The sequence below is a fragment of the Nicotiana sylvestris genome, chromosome 3 (assembly GCF_000393655.2).
Source record: "Nicotiana sylvestris chromosome 3, ASM39365v2, whole genome shotgun sequence".
In the NCBI taxonomy this organism is placed as follows: Eukaryota; Viridiplantae; Streptophyta; class Magnoliopsida; order Solanales; family Solanaceae; genus Nicotiana; species Nicotiana sylvestris.
This window is the reverse complement of record NC_091059.1, coordinates 99,745,892-99,767,055: the sequence shown is the minus strand read 5'-3', so window position 1 is coordinate 99,767,055 and position 21,164 is coordinate 99,745,892. Positions and strand designations below refer to the sequence as shown.

General features: G+C 38.4%; 3 protein-coding genes and 1 long non-coding RNA gene across 5 annotated transcripts; 2 read left to right on the top strand and 2 right to left on the bottom strand.

The window, feature by feature from the left end:
* Positions 1-1,259: 1,259 nt before the first annotated feature.
* On the top strand, positions 1,260-12,326 carry LOC104220038 (eukaryotic translation initiation factor 2 subunit alpha homolog). 2 transcript variants are annotated; one of them, XM_070170904.1, is made up of 7 exons: positions 1,260-1,739; positions 4,692-4,748; positions 4,840-4,926; positions 5,008-5,154; positions 5,287-5,391; positions 7,201-7,262; positions 11,261-11,362. In XM_070170904.1, exons 1-6 carry the CDS (start codon positions 1,356-1,358, stop codon positions 7,219-7,221), a joined length of 801 nt encoding a protein of 266 aa, XP_070027005.1. In that variant the 5' UTR covers positions 1,260-1,355; the 3' UTR covers positions 7,222-7,262; positions 11,261-11,362. The 2 variants fall into 2 exon arrangements, with proteins under 2 accessions (XP_070027005.1, XP_009769138.1); XM_009770836.2 differs by lacking the exon at positions 7,201-7,262 and adding an exon at positions 11,914-12,326 and having other exon boundaries at positions 1,261-1,739; positions 11,261-11,359.
* On the bottom strand, positions 5,813-13,905 carry LOC104220036 (uncharacterized). Its single transcript, XR_011406120.1, has 2 exons — positions 13,569-13,905; positions 5,813-6,079 (listed from the first exon to the last, which is right to left on the bottom strand). It is a non-coding gene; the product is annotated as an uncharacterized lncRNA (long non-coding RNA).
* Positions 13,906-14,279: 374 nt separating this feature from the next.
* On the top strand, positions 14,280-18,492 carry LOC104220040 (probable methyltransferase PMT23). The gene is made up of 8 exons (XM_009770838.2): positions 14,280-14,979; positions 15,458-15,607; positions 16,405-16,675; positions 16,752-16,862; positions 17,056-17,230; positions 17,324-17,563; positions 17,647-17,841; positions 17,981-18,492. Exons 1-8 carry the CDS (start codon positions 14,428-14,430, stop codon positions 18,180-18,182), a joined length of 1,896 nt encoding a protein of 631 aa, XP_009769140.1. The 5' UTR covers positions 14,280-14,427; the 3' UTR covers positions 18,183-18,492.
* A 229-nt stretch (positions 18,493-18,721) lies between these two features.
* Positions 18,722-20,931, bottom strand: LOC104220039 (peptide-N4-(N-acetyl-beta-glucosaminyl)asparagine amidase A-like). Its single transcript, XM_009770837.2, has one exon. The coding sequence runs from the start codon at positions 20,669-20,671 to the stop codon at positions 18,932-18,934; it is 1,740 nt and encodes a 579-aa protein (XP_009769139.1). The 5' UTR covers positions 20,672-20,931; the 3' UTR covers positions 18,722-18,931.
* Positions 20,932-21,164: the final 233 nt, after the last annotated feature.

Here is a 21,164-nt window from a genome sequence, read left to right as displayed (position 1 = left end):
TTTTAGGACCCAACCAAATCAATAATTGAAACTTTAAGGACTAGAATCTAATTCTCAAATTTCAATGAGTTAACTTGCCCTATATTGAAACTTCAAGGAGTTCAATAGATAAATCTTGGTAAAAACAAGTCCACTGTCCAACCAGCAGAACATTTCACTTAAAGGTGTCTAACGGGCTGGGTCAGCCCGTTTACGGACCGGCCCAGACCGGTTAAAACCGGATCGGACCGGTAGAAGGGGGCCGGGTAGGACTGGGTTATAGGGATAGGGCGATTTGTACCGTTCACTTTTGAACCACCGGTTAACCGGACCGGTCAAATCCGGTCAACGAACAATACTATTCATCCGGTTAACCGGCCCGGACCGGTTTAACGATAACAATTTTTTTTTAAGCTTGGGCCTCAGATTCTGACCGTTGGCAACGGTCCATTTCACAATATGGCCGTTGCCCAACGACTGAAATTGACATTTAGCCCAATTTTTTTTTTTTTTTTAAATTAACTCCCTTTGAAAAACTATAAATACACCCCCCTCTTCCTCATTTCTTCATTCATCTCTCAGTTCTCAATTCAAGTTAAATCATGCCTCGTACTTTTAGAGTGCGCTCATATGTTTGGGAACACTATGAGGCGGTAGAAGAAAATGAAGAAGTTCAGAAAGTAAAGTGCAAGATTGTGGTCAAGTCTTAAATCTTCGTTCAAAGTCTGGCACTGACAGTTTAAGGAGGCATATAAAGAATTGTCTTGAGCGTCCTCCGAAAATTCGTATTTAAGTTGATTTGAGACAATTTGTGTTATTTTAAAATTATTAAACGTATTTATGCTTAATGTTTTAGTTTGTCAGATTAATTTGAAGTACTATTATGCATGAAAATTTAGTTTTACTATTTTTTTGTTAATTTACTTGTTAAATGCAAACTTCAATTTTGTAATTTTAAAATAAATGTAGCACTTACAATTTATAAGTGCAATTTTTTCCCATCTTCGTTGTATTTTTTATATTTTTAATTTATATTAATATAACTTCCAATAGTTATACAAAAATTCAAAATACAAAAAATAAATAAATTAAAAATAACAATAACCCGGCCCGGCCCCATAAACCCATACCCTTACGGTTCAATTTTTGCCCGGGAATCCGTTAAATTCGATATGCCCCAATCCATAATCGGCGGCCCGGACCATAACCGAATACTAAATTCCCATACCCAGCCCGGCCCGGCCCACCCGTTAAATACCGATATTCACCATCTCACCACAAACCAAAAAAAGCTAGAATCACGAGACAATTCATACATCACAGATTCTTCTTCGCCAAAACCCTAAACCCTCGTAGTGTTCGGCGCTCGCCCAATCATGGCGACGAACAGTCCGAACCTAGAGTGCCGAATGTACGAGGCCAAGTATCCTGAAGTGGACCAAGCTGTAATGATACAGGTCAAGAGCATGGCTGATAGTGGCGCCTATGTTTCCCTTCTTGAGTACAATAACATTGAAGGAATGATCCTTTTCTCCGAGCTCTCTCGCCGTCGAATTAGGAGTATCAGTAGTCTCATTAAAGTTGGCCGAATCGAGCCCGTTATGGTTCTTAGGGTTGACCACGAGAGAGGTTATATTGATCTTAGTAAGCGAAGGGTTTCTGAGGAAGATATTCAGGGTTGTGAGGAAAGGTACAATAAGAGCAAGCTTATTCATTCCATTATGCGCCACGTTGCTGAAACTATGAACATCGATTTGGAGGTTAGCTACTTGTTATGTTAAGTTTCTTCGGTTCGTGTTGAATTTATTTGATCATGGAGAAATTACTTGTGAATATGGATATGTTGTTGAAGTGTAATGTAAGTAGAAATTGACTGTTTTGTTATTCGGCATTATTTCAACACTCATCCAAATCACCATTTGGCATGCTGTCCAAATTATGGAAAATGAAGTGTTTGCAGGTGTTATGCCAATTATATCTGAAATTGAGTTTTGAGCATAAAGGCCGAATGACTAAAATCACCTTTCCTTTCAATTTCTCAATACACTAAATAGTCAAGCACATAGTGTAGCCAGGAAATACCTAGAAGCTTCCCTTAGATTAAGAGGATTCAATAGTATATATATATACAATATTTTTTTATACTTGGACCATATAATTTCGGACTATCCTTACTTTTAGCTCCGCCACTGGTCAAGCATATGATGAAAAATATTTGTCTTCTAGCAAGAATTTAGAGGGAACTTGGCACATTTTGTGCCAAGTCTTGTATTCGTACCATGGTCATGGCACTAAGTGATCACAAACAGAAGCAAAAACCTGGATAGTGTAGAATAACAAGGAAATGGAAGATAGAGGTTAGACACAAAGTTAATTTGAATCTAATAAAATTTAGGATAATGAAACCCTAATAACCATTGAACCCAATTAAGAATGCACCTAAACTATGAGATCCTCAAGAGATTGATTACTCTTGCAAATTCCGGGCAAAGGTTAATATGCAATTAAGCAATTCACAACCAAATCACTTACCAAGTAACGCTAAGTGCTTACTAATCAAAGCAATTGAAGAAAGCAATAAAGGAATTAAAAGCTTAAACTCATAAATGCATAAATGGAAAGGATAAATGATATCATTGTCTTTGTTCATCGAAATCTAAACCTATGAAGTACCAAGAATTGACAATTTATACTATAGCTAATTAGGTATAAGTAATTCCTAAATAGCCCTAAGGAGTGGCTTAAGGTGTAATTTAACCACTTTGTGAAAAATCAGAATCTGGCCCGTCTTCAGAGCGCTTAGAGGTGCGTGAACGCGCTTCAATGTGGTCCTCCTGCACAATCGCGCTCTGGAATGTCCTCCCAGTCTGAGCTTCAGTCATCCTTCTGGGCAATTGTGTCCACAGTTGCCGATCGCGCTGAAAATCCTTCAGACCCTCTTGTGCGATTGTTATATGCTTCCGCGATCGCAGTAAATGAGCTTCAGCTCCAGTTCCAGCAATCTGCCACAGCTCCTCCATGTCTTCTTCTTCAGCTCCCATCTCTGTTTGAGGTCCTTCCTTGTATTCTAGCAATGTGTAATAAGTCAAAGACCTCTCCATGACATCCTTGGAGGCGTCCCTCTTGGAGATCAACAACCCGAGCACTTGAAGCTCCTTTGCTTGGCTCCTTGTGAAGGGTCTTGAAGGTGCATGTGTACTCACAGAGTAATCACTCAGAGGAGTTTACTTTATTTATTACCTACATTTTAGTGAAAATTTGAGTTAATTGTCACATTAAGCATTCAGGTTCTCATTTTGTTTGCTGGATACTGCTTATGGATCCTATGTTAAGGCTCCATGTTGTTAAAGAATCATAGGATGCAAAATTTATTGTTGTGCATTTTGCAGAAGTTTATTTCCACAATAGCTCTAAATTTGTTAGCTCCTGGGGGTATTTTTGCGTTAGTGACAAGTTGAAACTGTGATGTAATTTCATTTCTTTTGGGGAGTCGATGAGGAGTAAAACAAAAATTGTGTTGCTACTGCAATTTGCTGTGCCTAATGTTGCACAGTGCAATTTAAAGAACATATATTGGAGGATGAAACTGTTCTATTGGGTGTATGTTTGGCACAGGCTGGGTGGTGGGGAGAGCATTGACAAAATTTCAAATAAGTTATTATCGTTCAGAGGAAGAAATCAATTGTTTGAGTAGGGCAAGTGAGAGGGAATATTTTGACTACCACCACATATCATTTTGCTATCTACATATGAGAATTTAGCAATTACCCTGCCCCTACTACTCTGTAATGGGTTGACATAATACCATATGTCGTGCTCTGCTGCTTTATTTCTACTTCCTGTTTGTCCGCGGTTTTGTTATATTTTTGAGTTATGGTACTGTGGTCTACCTAGATCTCTGAGGCATTGTGCCTTATCATATCTTTCCTAATATTTAACTAGAACTTATGATACGACCTTCGCTGGAACAACATAAAGACCTGGTTGGTCCCCTTCTACAGTCACCGAGGGAAATGATTCTTGACTGGGAAAAAACTTGGCATTTTTTTGGTATCCGTTTTGCGAATCAGGTTCCAAGTGAGAGATACCAAAAGAAAAGGAGCATGCTTTAGGACACTAGCTGGCATTTACTTGGGCTCATTCCAAGTCCCCTGCTTCAAAATTAAAATAACAGAGAAACATCATGACAGTTTTCATTTGTTTGATGAAGCGAATTGATGCTGGATCAGAGGGAGTGCAATGTGGAAACTGTTTATTTATATGCCCCTTGTTTTTACTAAGCACTTTTTGCTGCTTTTGTTTTAACAGCAATGTCCATTTCTAAGCATGAGGCTTATTCCTAGCACCGTGCTTCAAAATTAAAATAACAGAGATACAACGACAACAAACCCAGTATATTCCCACAAGTGGGGATACCTGATGGAAAAAAATTTAAATTAATAGAGAAGCATCTTGACTGGTTTCTTTTCTTTCTGCTGGATTAGTTACTGGGAGCATTGTTCAAAGTATCATCGTAATTTACTGGTCAGAGAGGTGGTACAGATTAAACTGTTCTATTTGCTTTCTTTTCTGAACACAAGCATTATTTGTGCATGATCTACTTTCTGCTCTGTGCTATTATGTTCAGATCAATTCTTTTTTCTTGCAGCCGCCCAGATCTTTAGAATTTCTTCTCTCGAATTTCTATTAATCATCTGATCTGTTTGTTGCAGGACCTTTATGTCCATGTTGGTTGGCCTTTATACAAAAAATATGGTCATGCTATTGAGGTGAGAATTGGTATCTGTTTCCAATGCCCTTTTTTTTCTCTAACGACTATCAAGATTTGTCATTTGTAGATTTCTTGGTTTTGGTTCCCAGGCATTCAAACTAATTGTCAATGATCCCGATCCAATCCTTAATTCCCTCACCCGTGAAATTAAAGAAACTGGCCCCGACGGGCAGGAGGTAGTCTTTTGTCATATCATTTTCTAGGTTAGTTTCTTTCATTGGTGTTAAAATGATGTATACTATCTTATTCTTCCAAAGGTTACTAAGGTGGTTCCTGCTCTATCAGAGGAAGTTAAAGATGTATTGGTCAAGAACATTAGGAGGAGGATGACCCCACAACCGTTGAAGATCCGAGCAGATATTGAGATGAAATGTTTTCAGTTTGATGGTGTTATTCACATTAAGGTTATTAAAGTTGGAATCATTTTTTTATGTGATTATTTATTTCTTCAACCTATTGTCAACACTTGTAGAGGACATAGTTTTTTTGAACACTACTTAAATTTGCACTGATGGTTTATTAACCATCTGATTCAGGAAGCAATGCGTAAAGCTGAAGCTGCCGGTAATCAGGATTGCCCAGTTAAAATTAAACTTGTTGCGCCTCCAGTATATGTGCTGAACGCTCAGACTCTTGACAAGGTGACAGACTGCTGTATGTAATTGTTGGCATCTTGTTTGTTGCCTGATGAAATGTTGTGTGTTTTACCAGAGAATGACTGAATGGTGTTATATTGTGCATGAGTACTGTATATGTTCTTTGTTTTCTACTGAGCGTGTGCGGCATTGCGGCATTTCTTTGTTGCTGCTTACAAGTGATTTTTTAAGGAAAACTTGATAAAGAAAAAGTAAGATTTTAAGGAAATTAAGGATGGTCGCTTCAAGGGCTTTGAGTTTCTACTAGATGTTTGAGTTAAGACTCTATCTACTTGCCTTCAGTGAGAAGTAGCTAAAGCATACTTGTTGCCATCCCTTAATGAGTTTCTAGGAGAAATTTATTGAGTCTATATTTCATATGTTATTACTGCTTCACCAAAATAGCTTGGGAAGACCTTTTCACAAAAAAAGGAAGAAATTTCTCAAAAAAAAAGGACCTTATTAAAAAAAAAGAAGCTTGGGAAGATCTCTAGCCTCCTCAATGCTCCCTCTCATCCCTAGTAGTTCTGTTGACAACAAACAAGGATGTCTCTCTTAGTGATCTGCTCGGTGTACTTTTCTTTGTGAAGCTCTACAGCTGGACTTCTTTTACTTGCTAGGATTCTGCAAAGACCACCTCTTATATATTGTTATATCTCTCCTTTACAGGGACTTTGCCAACTATCCTTTTGTCCTGTTTTAAAAGAAAAAATGTTAAAATGATAATGGGTTTCAGGATAGTGAACCTGTCCAGAATCTCTAGAGTAGGACGGAATAAGAAGGAAATCAATCACAAGGGAAAAATAAGCAGCTTAATCTGCTCAGCCGCTTCCACCATTTATCACTTTCCATATGCTGCTAACTCTGGTTAATCAGATTGTCAAAGGCTAAAGGGTAAAAAGCTCTAACACCTGTTAGGGCTTTAAGTATGAAGCACTTAAAGTTTCCACTTTATCGAAGGAAAAATGCGTAAATGAGGAAAAAATTGAAATGGACATGTGATGCAAGAAGAACTAACTAAACAAAAAAGCACATAAGGATGTGGCCTAGTGGTCAATGAAGTGTGTACAAACCTTGGAGACCAGAGTTCAAATTCCATCAGTTTCAAAAAAATTAGGTGATTTCTTCCCATCTGACTAAGCGCTGGCGGGCAAGGTCACCTGGTATGTGTTGGTGAGATGTAGAAGGTACCCTGTGGATAGTCAAGGTGCACACAAGCTAGCCGGGCAGTGGGCACCATCTTTGTAAAAAAAAAAAAACTAAAATAATAACAATAATTATATGGAAGAGTGGATTTAAAAGATTACCATTAAGTGGAATATATGAAGTATGCATGAGAAAACGGAATACTAATCATGTAAATACTAATCTTGTAAGTCAAGTTCAGAAATCATTTACAATTTATTATTTAGATGCAAATATACAATTTTAAGTTTCTAACTCAAATTTAGTGACCGGATATCTTGTACTACAATTAAATTCTTATTTTCTATTCTAATTTGTTGACAAATTTATTCTTAACGTTTCCCCAATAACTACATATCACTTCGCCAGCTATATTTATATTTAAGAATAGCAGCTTGGGTCCATTAATTTTTGGGTTATTCTAATTAATTTTAGGGGAATTGGGGCACTCTGAGAGTCACCGAGACTTTAGGTACTGTAGGCGTATTAGCGTTGAGGAGGTCGTGGGAGCGATGCGTAAAATGAGTTTGGGCAAAACGACCGGACCAAACGAGATCCCAGTAGAATTTTGGAGGTATGGGGTAGAGCAGGCTTGGAATAGCTGACTGAGCTGTTTAATGTTATTTTCAGGACGAAGAGGATGCCAGATGAGTGGAGGTGGAGTACGATGATTCTGCTGTACAAAAACAAAGGTAATATCCAGAATTGTAACAACTATAGGGGTATCAAGTTACTGAATCATTCCATGAAAGTTTGGGAGAGGGTGATGGAAGTGAGGGTAAGGAGGGCGGTGTCTATATCAAAGAACCAGTTAGGTTTCATGCCGGGTCGTTCTACTACGGAAGCTATCCATCTTATTAGGAGGTTAGTGGAACAGTACAGAGATAGGAAGAGAGATTTGCACATTGTGTTTATTGACCTAGGAAGGCGTATGACAAGGTCCCTAGGGACGTTCTTTGGAAATGCCTGGAGGTGAAAGGTGTACCGGTAGCTTATATTAGGGCGATAAAAGGTATGTATGATGGAGCTAAGACTCGGGTTAGGACAGTGTGAGGTGACTCAGAGCCTTTTCCGGTGGTTATTGGGTTACACCAAAGATCTGCGCTCAGCCCGTTCTTATTTGCTCTAGCGATGGACGCACTGACACACTATATTCAAGGGGAGGTGTCTTGGTGTATACTGTTAGCTGATGATATAGTTCTGATTGATGAGACGCGATGCGGCGTTAACGAGAGACTGGAGGAATGGAGGCAGGTCCTGGAGTTTAAAAGTTTCAAGTTGAGTAGGACCAGGACAAAATATTTGGAGTGTAAGTTTAGCGACGTGTCGGGAGAAGCGGATGTGGAAGTGAGGCTTGACTCACTAGTCATCCCTAAGAGAGAGTTTCAAGTACCTAGGGTCTATTATCCAGGGAGATGGGGAGATCGACGGAGATGTCACGCACCGTATCTGGATGGGGTGGATGAAATGGAGGTTAGCGTCTGAAGTCCTATATGACAAGAATGTGCCATTGAAAATTAAAGGTAAGTTCTACAGAGCGGTGGTTAGACCAGCCATGTTGTATGGGGCTGAGTGTTGGCTAGTCAAGATTTCACATATCCAGAAGATGAAAGTAGCAGAAATGAGGATGTTGAGATGGATGTGCAGGCACACTAGGATGAATAAGATTAGGAATGAGGATATTCGGGAGAGGGTGGGTGTGGCTCCCGTGGATGACAAGATGCGGGAAGCGAGGTTTAGGTGGTTCGGGCACGTGCGGAGGAGCCTAAATGGTCCGGTTAGGAGGTGTGAGCGTTTGGATCTGGCAGTTACGAGAAGAGGTAGAGGGCGGCCTAAGAAGTACTGGGGTGAGGTGATCAGACAGGACATGTCACGACTTCAGATTTCCAAGATTTCACATATCCAGAAGATGAAAGTAGCAGAAATGAGGATGTTGAGATGGATGTGCGGGCACACTAGGATGAATAAGATTAGGAATGAGGATATTCGGGAGAGGGTGGGTGTGGCTCCCGTGGATGACAAGATGCGGGAAGCTAGGTTTAGGTAGTTCGGGCACGTGCGGAGGAGCCTAAATGCTCCGGTTAGGAGGTGTGAGCGTTTGGCTCTGGCAGTTACGAGAAGAGGTAGAGGGCGGCCTAAGAAGTACTGGGGTGAGGTGATCAGACAGGACATGGCGCGGCTTCAGATTTCCGAGGACATGACCTTTGATAGGAAGGTGTGGAGGTCGAGCATTAGGGTTGTAGGTTAGGGGGTAATCGAGCCTTTCTCCTCGCTGCGCCGGCTAGTCTGATAGTGTTTTGTCTAGGACTGACTGCTAGCAGTTTTTGTTGTGTTTCACATTTTTTGTTGTTTTTCACATTTTAGCCTTACATTTATTTGTTGTATTTTATGATGCTGATACTATTTTTCTGGTTTCTGTTGTGGTATGGATCTATTGTATCTGAGTCGAGGGTTTTCCGGAAACAACCTCTCTATCCCTTCGGGGTAGGGGCAAGGTCTGCGTACATCCTACCCTCCCCAGACCCCTCTAGTGAGATTCTATTATGTTATTGTTGTTGTTTGTTGTTGTATAACTTTGCTGAGCACATCTGACCTTCAATTACACCATAATTGCAGTTTGGTCCAATTATGAACAGTAATAGACAAATGTTAATTTCTACCTTGTGCAATTCGTGAATTATGAGAAAAATTACAGCTACAGACAAAATAGAAAAGCTTTTTCTTAATTATTGAAGAAGAGGACCAAGGTATTGGAGCCCAAAGGGTGGGAAGTAGAAGGGAGAAACCTTGATAGTTGATTGCTCAAACTAATGGAAGTTAAGATCATGGATCGCCTTACTAGAGAAGCTTGTGGAGGAGCGCATCAAGGTGGAGGAGTTGATGCTGCTGCTTGAGTAAGACATTGTTTACAATTTTGTCAGTGATTCAAATCTTTTGCACTTTTGACCAGTTAAATGGAGAAAATGGGACTAGTCAAAGAAGGGGGAAAAAACTCAAAAAGGCATGAAGCACTCCAACAGCTAACTCTTTAACTGAAAGCAAGAGTAATACCAAATCATACAAAGTCAATGAACCAAAATCCAATTCAGATTTCAGTATAAGCAAAATAAATTGAGAAAAAGGAATCTACTTTGCTATAGAAGCCATAGAGTTCCCTAAAAGTCAAACAAAAGTCACAACCAAAATGCAGAACGGCATACTTCAAAATTCAACTTCCCTATACCCCATCTGCAGTCTTCTTCCTCGGTTGATAGAGGAATTCTACTTACATTTATCCTTGCTTTTCTTCAGATTTTTCTGCTCTGTTAAGGCTGCTTTGATTGTTTTATTGTTTTCTTCTTCCTCTTTTTCCAAGCAAAATATTTTATCGATTTCATTAGGGGCTTTTGGGGTGTAGAAGTAGATGTCTCTCATAGTCATGATTACTCCACTGGTTTTGGTTTCTAGATTAACTCCTTTTGGCATCTTTAGCGGACGAAAGAGTGGGGCTATACTTGGTTTTCACCAAATTGTGAAGAAAACATTGAAGATTAAACGTAATTTGATATACGCTGCAAGATATCGCCAATGTCTTCTTCCTTAAGCCCTAGCTAATAGAAGAATGAGAGATCCAGCTATGATTATTTCTCTTAATACCAAAATTATCCTTAATACCAATTATCCTCAGCCTACTTTGATTGATAATTGGACCAAGGTCGTACCTATAATTGAATTGAATTTGATTCAAGGTTGTACTTGTGGAGTAACAGTAGGATCGGAATAAACCAATGTACTAAGCAGAATAACTAAGGACCAACCCTGGGGAAAAAAAACAAATTACAGGCTTGTATAATGTTTCATTTTGCCACAAAACTCTCATCCAATCTAGCCATTGTCTTATAAATTAATTATTTCTCTTTTTATTGGCTGTTTTATATGCTTTCTAGATGTCCAGTTTCTTCTCTGTTGTTGCAGTTTAGTATATATGATTAAGTGGGTCCCTTGAACTCCCTTATAAATACTTTTAAATACATAACTTAGACTTGAAATTCAGAAAATTTATGTTCATTTTGCCTTCCTTTTTACTCATTAGTTTCTTTAATATTCTTTTGTTGCAAAGCATACTTCAGAGCATGAACGTTGACTGGTACCATTGAAAATTAGTCACAGAAAGGGGGAAAACAGGGACAAAAGGAAATTAATAGATTGTGACCTATGTTGCTCAGGCTCTCAAAAGCAGTGTATTTTTGGAGAATGCGATACGGATGCTGCAGTGTTTCAGAGAGTCCGTGCAACATAGATTGTGACGGATTGATTGCAAAAATTTTGCTTTGTAATAGCGTCAGACAGTCTAGGCTCGTGCTATTGAATTGTTTGGAAGAATCACACTCCCTCTTAAGAGTGGTGCTCTCCATAAAGCACACTCCAAATGCTGCAGCAAAAAGTTAAAACAGTCTAGTGGTTGTGCATTGCATTGTTCAGAAGAACTTTGCAAATGCTAAAGAGTGTCACTCTCTTTGGTGCGGCACTTGGATTGTGATTTGCTATTTCTACAGTATTGAGGATTCACAGAGTTTATGTGTTTGATTTATGAAGCATTTAATCTGTAATTATGTCATGCCCTATAATTTTCTTGCCTCTTAAATTTATGTCAAATTTCAAATAGAATCAAAATTTCTGATGACAATATGTGCTTTATTTCTTGGAGCAGGAGCAAGGTATAGCTGTCCTCAGCAAAGCAATTGCGGCTTGCACCCAGGAAATAGAACGTCATAAAGGAAAACTTACAGTCAAGGAGGCCCCTCGAGCGGTGAGAGATTTTTGTTTATTAAACCTGTTTTGTATTCCAATTATAGTCATGCATTTTCTTCTTCCTAACTCTGAGAGACCTTTACTTTGACATTGGGATGGTTGACACATAAAGATATGGATCAAGCGTAGACTTAGAATTGCAAGATTTAGCACAAACAAACAATAATTAATAAAGCTTGTAAATCTCTTGATAGTTATTTGATGCTGGGGAAGACCTGAGACCTCCCTTTTCCCCCTTGATAAGTAAAACTGACACTTCAGGGGGTTTGTTATTAGGAGCTCAACAGATATAGCGCTCTGATTACTTTTTTGAACTATTTTCCTGTTGAATCAAGTTGGATCTTAAGATTTAGATTTAAAAACTCGGTTGATGCTTCTCTAGAGTATTTGATTGACTGGAATTGAGCACCGAGATTAACTGTACAATTGTATAGTTCCGACATATAAAAATAACCCTACAATTGTATAGTTTCGTCACTACTTTTCTTTGTTTTTGTCTCGTGACTAATATTTCTCGTCTTGCGGCTCTGATGTGATAAAAAATCTTTTCAGGTGAGTGAACGGGAAGATAAATTATTTGCTGAACAAATGGCTAAACTTGGACGTGAAAACGAGGAGAGAAGTGGTGATGAAGATAGTGAAGAGGAAGAAGATACAGGAATGGGAGAAATTGATCTTGAAAAGTCAGGAACTGGAATAACAGATTGAAACTGAAGCTTGTTGTGGACTTGAACAACAGTCCGCATTTTCGTACCTAACTGTCTGCTCTTTTCTGTGTCCTTTGTTAAGCCCTTTGCTTATTTTTGGCCTTTCTCTTTTTAAGTATTTGAGATGGTATACAAAATCAACCCTTTGCTTATTTTTGGCCTTTCTCTTTTTAAGTATTTGAGATGGTATACTGAATCAACCTTGATGTTATCCTTACGGCTATTGGTAAAATACAAATTTAGCAATGCATTGAGCAATGATATGGGTTTACTGTCACTTCAGAAGTGCAAATGACAACGCCGTTGGGCAAGCTACAAAGGGGATTGTTGATGGCACAATGTCCACGAAGCATGTTAAAATAATATATTTGACCTATCAAAAGTACGTGTCTGAGCTAAGTGCGTGACAACGTCAATAAGATAGCCGGCCATCAACTACTTTCTGAAATCATATTGATCTTTTGTAAATAGACAGATGCCTCTGCCTAGTCGTTCCTTGCTGTTGAGCCACCTCTCTTACCTATCCTTTTTTTATATTTTATTTTAATTATGCTCCTCCCCAAATCCCACTGGTGGAATTTTACTGGGTTGTTGTTGTATTTTAATTATGCTCTTGGAATTCTTTTTCACCAAACAGTAGATGGAGGGCTCATATTTTAGTGAGTTATGGTTTATAATGTTAAAATGGAAACATATAGAGTAAGAGTAGTAGGATATTTAGCATTTCAGTCATAATCTCAAACTACTATGTAAAGGCGTCATCAAGCAATTGTCTGATTCGACTGTAAGCAGTCAATTCTCCGTTTAAGATTCTAAGTTACAATATATCCACTTGCATGAATAAAAAATCAAGGGACTCGGTGACAAATGGTAGTCCAAAAAACCATGTGCTTATTAAAACCTTAGTTTGTTATTCACAGCAAAAATTGCACTCTGACTAGGACTTTGTTAATGAAAAACTCGGATATTAAGAAATAAAAAAGCTAAATAAAGAAGGGTAAGCTCAAACCCCGTGGCCTGGGGGGTCGGTGGCACTGTTTACACAACTCCTTTGCTGCCATAAACTTGCATCAGATTTTAAAGTCACTGTTAAAACTCTCTTAGAGCGTGTCTCTCAATCGCTCGAATACCTCGCCAAATTCTCAGACCATTTATTATTTAACAGCTGTAATTTGTGGGCCCTAATTTTTTCAAAAATCAATTTATTAAATTTTTATTTTTTCTTCTCTTTCCCTTCTTTTATTCTTTACCATAGCTCTGTCAGAAGAATCTTCCCCCCCCCCCCCCCCCCCCCGACCAGCCACCATTTCCAATGGTAAAACTCCAAATCTGATCCATTCAAAGTGGGACTTCACAATGTCGACAAAATCAGAATCGGAAAAATACCAAGAAGAAAGAAAAAAATCAGAGTCCAATTTTGAAACCCAATATCAAAATAAAAGAAAAATCAGTACAACTTCAAGAAAAATTACTCTTATCCTATTCAATGCATTTGCTAACCTTTTGTAAAAGCAGAAACAATGGGTATGACTTGACCCCATTAATGCAACGAAAACCGCTATCCCTTCTGCCTTTTTTGTGTTTGGCCGGCGAAAATGATACCCAAATTTACACTTTGATGTGATATATTTCGAGCTTGATTGTTGACAATTTTATTCACTTCGTTAAAATTAGAAGGAGCATATACAAGAAAAAGAAATGGTGAAGAAAAAAAATTAAAATGCTTGACTTCATTAATGTGGTAGAATAGAGGGGGGAGGGGAAAGGGGAGGTGGGAGTTTGGTAGCAAAGACGAGAGAGGTGGGAGGGAGGGGAAAAGAGAAGGGGAAAGGGGAATGTTTTTTTTTTTTTTCTGTTTCATTAATATTTTAATCTGATTCTCATATATATATATATATATATATATATATATATTAATAAAAACAATACTATCCACACACATTGGCAGCGTGATTTGCAATTTAGCCATGCTAGTTGCGCTGATTCTAAATAGGCATAGTCAACGGTCAAAGATGTTTATTAGTACCATTCCGTTAAATTGGAGTGTTCAAATGGAAAAAGTGCAAGTTGATGAATCGGCTTTGCAAACGGGTACAAGTTTAAGTGGCCGTGACGTCATTTCCCCTAAAAACAATAATGATAACAGATTTGCCTCCTTTGTGTGGCCTCCTCACACCCCAGATCCTTGTAATCTCTAACCATATTTCAAAATCATCATTTTCGTTTTTTCCGCCTTTGGACTTTTGACGCTCTCTCTCGCATATGCTGAATTAGCATTACGTTTTTTCACGTCATCGTTTTTTTACTCATCTCTCTGGCCAGAGAAAAGAACAGACACAGAATTTTCAATCCAAAAAAAATGGCTATATCATCATCTTCATCGTCCATGCAAGATATCTTAAAGCAACGCAAATACCCATTCATCTTCTCTTTTTTCCTTTTACTCATCTTCGTCACTTTCCTCCTTATTTCAAACTCCCAGAAATCTCCCATATTCGTTGCCATCGACTTTGCTCAACGTACCTCTCGATCCAAATCATCAATCCCTGCTGATAATCCGGACTTGAATCCTAACACTATTTCAAACGAAAACATCCCGCTGGGTAATAATATTACGATCAACCTTGAGTCTAACGTCCCGCTGGATAATAATTATACGATCAATACTGATTCTGATACATTAATCAACAATGAATTGGAAACGTTCTCTTATGATTGGAAGCTGTGTCCGGGTCCCGTGGCGGTTGATTACATACCGTGCCTTGATAATTGGAAAGCAATAAAGGCAATAAGGTCAAGAAGGCATATGGAGCATAGGGAAAGGCATTGCCCTGTACCTAGTCCCAGGTGTTTGATTCCTTTGCCGGTTGGTTATAAGTTGCCGGTTTCGTGGCCTAAGAGCAGGGACATGGTGAGATTTTCACTTCTTTGGTGGTAAGATTTTTGTTTTCTTTCTTCCCTTTGGTGCTTTGCTTAAATGATAATTAATGGGATTTTGTAAACCAATGGTTTTATGATCGCTGTAGGTTGGAACTTAAAGCGTTGTAGATATGATTTTTTATTTGCCTTAACCTTTATTCTTTAATACTAACAATTAATGTAACTCGATTGCTAACTCTGTCCATCAAATTTCTTTAGGTAGATGAAACGAAATTACCAGTATTTTTGTCTCAACTGACATTTGAATCTTACATGGAGCTAGATATGGTTTGAGTTGGTTTTTGGAAGTTACTAATTATAGTTCCAAATAACTGTTTTTCTGTTTATGTAAATGGAGCAACTTCTAAATTTGCTAAAGCTTAATTTTGTTTACTTAGAGCATCACTTTCTACTCGTCATACTATTTATGTTCTATTCCTCATTTCTTTCTCTCTTTTTTTGCGCGATAGATATGGTATGGCAATGTTCCTCATCCTAAGCTTGTGGAATATAAGAAAGAGCAAAATTGGGTAAAACAATCTGGTGATTATTTTGTTTTTCCTGGAGGTGGAACACAGTTCAAGGATGGAGTAAATCACTACATCGAATTCATTGAAAAGGTACTCTGTTTATTTGTTGCATTCTTGTCCTTCAACACCCCAAGCAACAATCTTCTACAATATATGTTTGTTTCTGTTCAATTGTGTTGCTTTTAATTTTCATCTAAAGCAATCATCTAATGAATGTAATATTCATTGTTAATATCTGTACATTGATGTCTTTCAAATTCTAGTTAATCAGTAGAAGCGATATTTCGTGATATTAAGTTAGGAGGGCTTCACCCTTGAGGAAGAGACACTTCATATCCTGCAGTTTCAAAAAAGAACTCCTAGACGTGTCAAAGCAAAGCAAATTCCTTTCCCCTGATCATAATATTTGTTATATGTACATGCAGGTGAATGACTGTACCTTGGTAGATTATAGTTTCCTTTGCTCTTCAAATCGATCTCTATTACATCATTGTTCCTTACTGATTCATGAGATTGAGTATAGTTTTAACAGTTTCTACTAATTATTAATGAATACACTTCATGCAGTTGGTAACCATAAAAAACTAAAATGCTAATTACACTGATACTAGCTATCTGGTGCAGTCTCTAATTTGCTTTGTTAATGGATTTATACACGCTCTAATACCTATTTATTTCATTGTTTCCTAGAATTTTTGTGTCTTTAATGAGGGATGTTGTGCTGAAAAGGCAGGAATATGAAATTGAATTCTTTGTGTGATTAATTTGAGTTCTGATCATTCAGGAAGATGTGGAAGAACGAGTAGTTAGTGTTCATTTTAGCTTTCCTATTGCTAATGTTCTCATGGTGTCTCTTTAATCTGAGTTCCTTCTTGCTTTTTATTCAGACTTTTCCAACAATTGAATGGGGAAAGAATATAAGGGTCGTTTTAGATGTTGGATGTGGTGTTGCTAGCTTTGGCGGTTATTTGCTGGATAAAAATGTCATTACCATGTCATTTGCTCCAAAGGATGAACATGAGGCTCAGATACAGTTTGCACTCGAGCGTGGAATCCCTGCTACTCTCTCAGTCATTGCAACTAAAAAGCTTGCATTTCCAGATAATGCATATGATATGATTCATTGTGCAAGATGCAGGGTTCACTGGCATGCAGATGGTAAATGACTATTCTCAAAATTTAAGGTCCTTCTACCATCTACGTTGTCGACATGGTAACTAATTGAGAACTGCAGGAGGAAAACCATTGATGGAGCTCAACAGGATTCTTAGGCCAGGAGGGTACTTCATATGGTCTGCAACTCCAGTTTATAAGAAAGATGAAGGACATAAGAATGTCTGGAAAGGTTCTCGCTCATTGATACTTAGTTTTTTCTATGTTCTTTCTGTTTGTTGTCGGTGAATTATCTAGAAAATGACTGCAAGAGGAAAGCTTAAAGAAAAGAAATACAGAAGTTGTAATGGTGAATTTAATCTGGAACTGAGTTACTCTGTATTTTTTATGCTTGGTAGCATGATTTTCTGTCTTGTTCTTTGCAGTTATGGTTAATCTGACCGAAGCAATGTGCTGGAAGATGGTGACGAAGACCTACTTTAAAAGAGCTAGAGTCGGGCTAGTTATATATCAAAAGCCAGATTCATCTTCCTGCTATGAGAATCGTAAAGAAAATAATCCCCCTATGTGCAACCAGAACCATAGGCTGAATAGTTCATGGTACGCTTGAAACAATCTGATGAAGATTGTCATCTATATCCTTGTTCTAATCACATTATTTCCTTAATCTTGTATTTCACATCCAATATACAGGTACACGCCACTGGACAGCTGCCTTCTACCACTCGCCACAAGTAGCTACGAGTGGCCTGCACCCTGGCCCCAAAGGCTCAACAACAAACCTCTAAGTCTATCCCTTGAAACAGACACTGAAGAAATATTCAATGCGGATACAAAACACTGGGCACTGGTTACAGATGTGTACTTAGGGAGCCTTGGTATAAATTGGTCAAATGTGAGGAATGTGATGGACATGAATGCAGGCTATGGAGGGTAAGACAAATTTATTTTGTTGGAAGCATATTAACTTGTGCTGCTTCCTCATTGTCTTACTGATACTCCTATTGTTAATACAGATTTGCTACAGCCCTGATTGATCGACCCCTGTGGGTAATGAACGTTGTTCCTATCATTGGACCGGATACTTTACCCATTATTTTTGATAGGGGATTGATTGGCACATACCATGACTGGTGCGAGTCCTTCAATACCTATCCGCGGACTTATGATCTTCTGCATTCCAGCTCCCTCTTTGGAAATTTAAGTCAAAGGTTCAGTCACTACTTCCTGGTTACTACTTTGAACTAATTTTTGCATGATTTGCTTTAGCAAGAACAGTCGGTTACATAACAGGTGTAAGCAAACTTTTTCTTTTGGGATGAACTTTTAGTTTTTTGTCTTTTTTTGCAGATGTGACCTAGTGGATGTAGCTGTGGAGATGGACAGAATGCTCAGACCAGGTGGATATATTTTAGTTCAAGACACTTTGCAGATGATTAAACAACTTGGCTCAATTCTGCGTTCACTTCATTGGTCAGTAACTCTGCATCAAGAGCAGTTTCTTGTTGGTAAGAAAGATTTTTGGCGCCCCAAAGACGCTGCAAAAATATGAAATTCCTAAGCGGTTTTGTATATTTTACAGTTATATCTCCAGTTTATCTGTAGAGAGAAAGGGAGAAAAGAAATTATAGCAAATTTACTACTAAATGTTGATTCATTCATTTCCTCTGAAGTATTCAAATTTATACAAATACATACTTCCAAAAGGAAAGTAATTTTGTCTCTGAAGATGGAAAGATGTTCGCTTTTTCGCACAGTTATCTACAGTGGGTAAAATGAACACTTGATGGCACTTCAGGCTGCAGCCTAGCCCATGTACAAGATTAAAAAGATATAAATGCCAGGTTTAACTATGTTATGGATCCACTGCTTCCTTTTCTCAGTTATGCTCATGCTTGCAAAGCCTCCACTTAGATATCAAGATAATTCCATGGAGTACTTAATATTTGTTTTATTATCATTGTTGTTATTGTTGTTTCTTTTGGGAGCAAAATATGAACAGAGTTGCAAGAGGAGATTATCTTCAATTACTCCTCCTGCATATCCAGAAGACAAGAAACACTCAGCAGACTCAAAGGTTCATATCACACGTGAAAGCAAGAAAAATCACTATATCAAGCAAACCATCAAACAAAATTCATTTCCTAATGCTTCACACATCCTTATTGAAGCCTGCACCTTTCACACAAAAACATAAATCGTACAGGCAAACTAATTAGACAGGAAAGTTGGAACCAAAATCTACTCTAGTGCTACACACGGGATGCTCGTAGAGCAAGAGAGGATTCTTCAAACAGGGTGTCACAAAGCAGAAAACGAATCAAACACCAAAGGAGCTGCACAAAGACTGTTTGCAGTGTCATTCATAAGCTTGCCATTGGCAGCTGTAAGGCTTCGAGAATAGCAACCAGCTTCACCCTCATAAGAATAACTCTGTTGAGTGGTTGCTCCACCATATAAAACATTGTGATCTTGAACAACCATCCACCCATTGCATTGCTGCCGGTTTGTCAAAGTGCTTGAAGAACCTCCATCCAACTTCTTCTTCTCCTTCCATTCGTGGTCCAAATCAGAAAGCATCAAGCTTGTACCATTTTCCGTTGATGGCAAAGTCTTACTGGTTATGGTAAGCGGATATTTCCTCTTTACTTTGGTCTTAGAGATCGTGCTTCCACTAATAGACAGTACTCTAACTTCAATCTCTTCTTCCACTTTTTGCTTAATGTGCTTCTCAGTTCCGTTCAGATAAAAGTTTATCTTGTTCTTGAACTTCAATTCTCGCGAAACTATAGTAGTCAAATTGCCTGCTGATGAATTCACCCAAGAAGAAATCTCGCTCTTCCTCTTCAACTCAACCTCAAATGACCCATCCAACCCTATGAAACTTGAAGACCGCTCAATCTTGAACTTAGGAGTGCCCAAATCAAAAGCTTTAGCCAGCACTTCATTGCAATCCAACCAAAGGTGCAAGTTCGCGTCCACAAGCCAGAATGGGATACTATCCGCAACCCCTAGCCCAAAAAAGTGATCTTGACCATCAAGTAAAAGCCCCAAAAATGATGTTAAGTCAATGTCATAAGAAGGAAGATCAAATGCCCCAATTGAAACAAGTGGTTCCCAATACAGAGGATTAATTCCACCTGTGAAAATGACTGGGAATGGAACCACAGATCCTGCCAAATTCTCATCTATATTCAACAAAACTTCCCTGTACGATCCGTGGCCTCTTCGGGTAGTCAAACTATTATTTTGTATGTACGAATCAGGAGGATTTGAGTACCAAAATTCATCATACCCGTGAGACGATACGTAAATTTCAATCACAGCTTTATATGTATTATTCGGAATAATAACTTTCTGTCCATGCAACTCCGATTCGTTTAGAATTCGGAACCAAAATCCTTCACTCCCATTTCCCGATTTTATTGGTATTATCAAATCTGCCGGTTTTTCATAGGAACTTTTCAAATTGTTCGCTCCCATTTCTATTGGATTATCCACGGGCTTAACATCATAGTACAGGAAACTAACATTAACATGATAAACGCCTGTATAAATGTCGTTGACCAGATTTTCTAACATGACAGAAAGAGATTTATTCGCGTTGACCAGGATGGAGGAGTACCTGGTAACGTCTTTTGTAACGGACCAGAAGACGCCGTTATCAGTAGGCTCGGGGGTGCTAGTACGGAGGAGCTCGGCGCCGTCAAGCCAAACGGCGGCGATACGGTCGTATTGGAAACCTTTGGAAGAAGCACTGAACTGAAGAGCCACGTGGGTCCAAGAGCAATTGGCCGGAGGAGAGTATAATACAGAGACCGGTGGAAGACCTATCGTATTGCTGAAGTTGTGGGTGAGGATATGAAAAGTGCATGAAGGAGTGAGATTACCGAATGGCAATGGACAACTGATTTCTAAGTATTGCTGTGAAGAAGTGTTATTCTGGCGAAGACCATTTTTGGTTAAGTGGGAATGGTGTTCAAGGGAAGAAGCAAATGGAGCTATAAAACTGATGATACAGAAGAAGATGAGAATCGCCATGAGAGAGGAAAATGGAGTATTCAATTTTTTTGGGAAGGATTTTGGGGGGTTTTACAGAGCAATCTTGAGATCCAATTTGTGGTTTTGACTGATCTTTAGGAAAGCAGTTGTATGCTGGGAAGATGTAAATGCTGATTCAAGTTTGGTGTAAATACGCGTGCTAAATTTTGCGTGTGAAAATTTGAGATTGCAATCTTTCTCCTTTCATGTCGACTTTACAGAACATAAATTGATGGAATAGTATAATAATAGCAGAGATATGACTAATACAACATCAAAGATAGTGGTGGGAGGTTCTAGTCTTTTTAAATGAAAATGACACTTCCTTCTTTAATAAATTTTACGCGGCACAAATTCAATTTATCCGAATAAAAAATAAAAACGAAAACAAGATGATAGTTACAGCTTGTTTAACCAAGTTTTTTTTGGGTTAAAAATAATTTTTAAAAAAATTGAGGTGTTTGGCCAAGCTTTTGGAAGAAAAAAGTGCTTT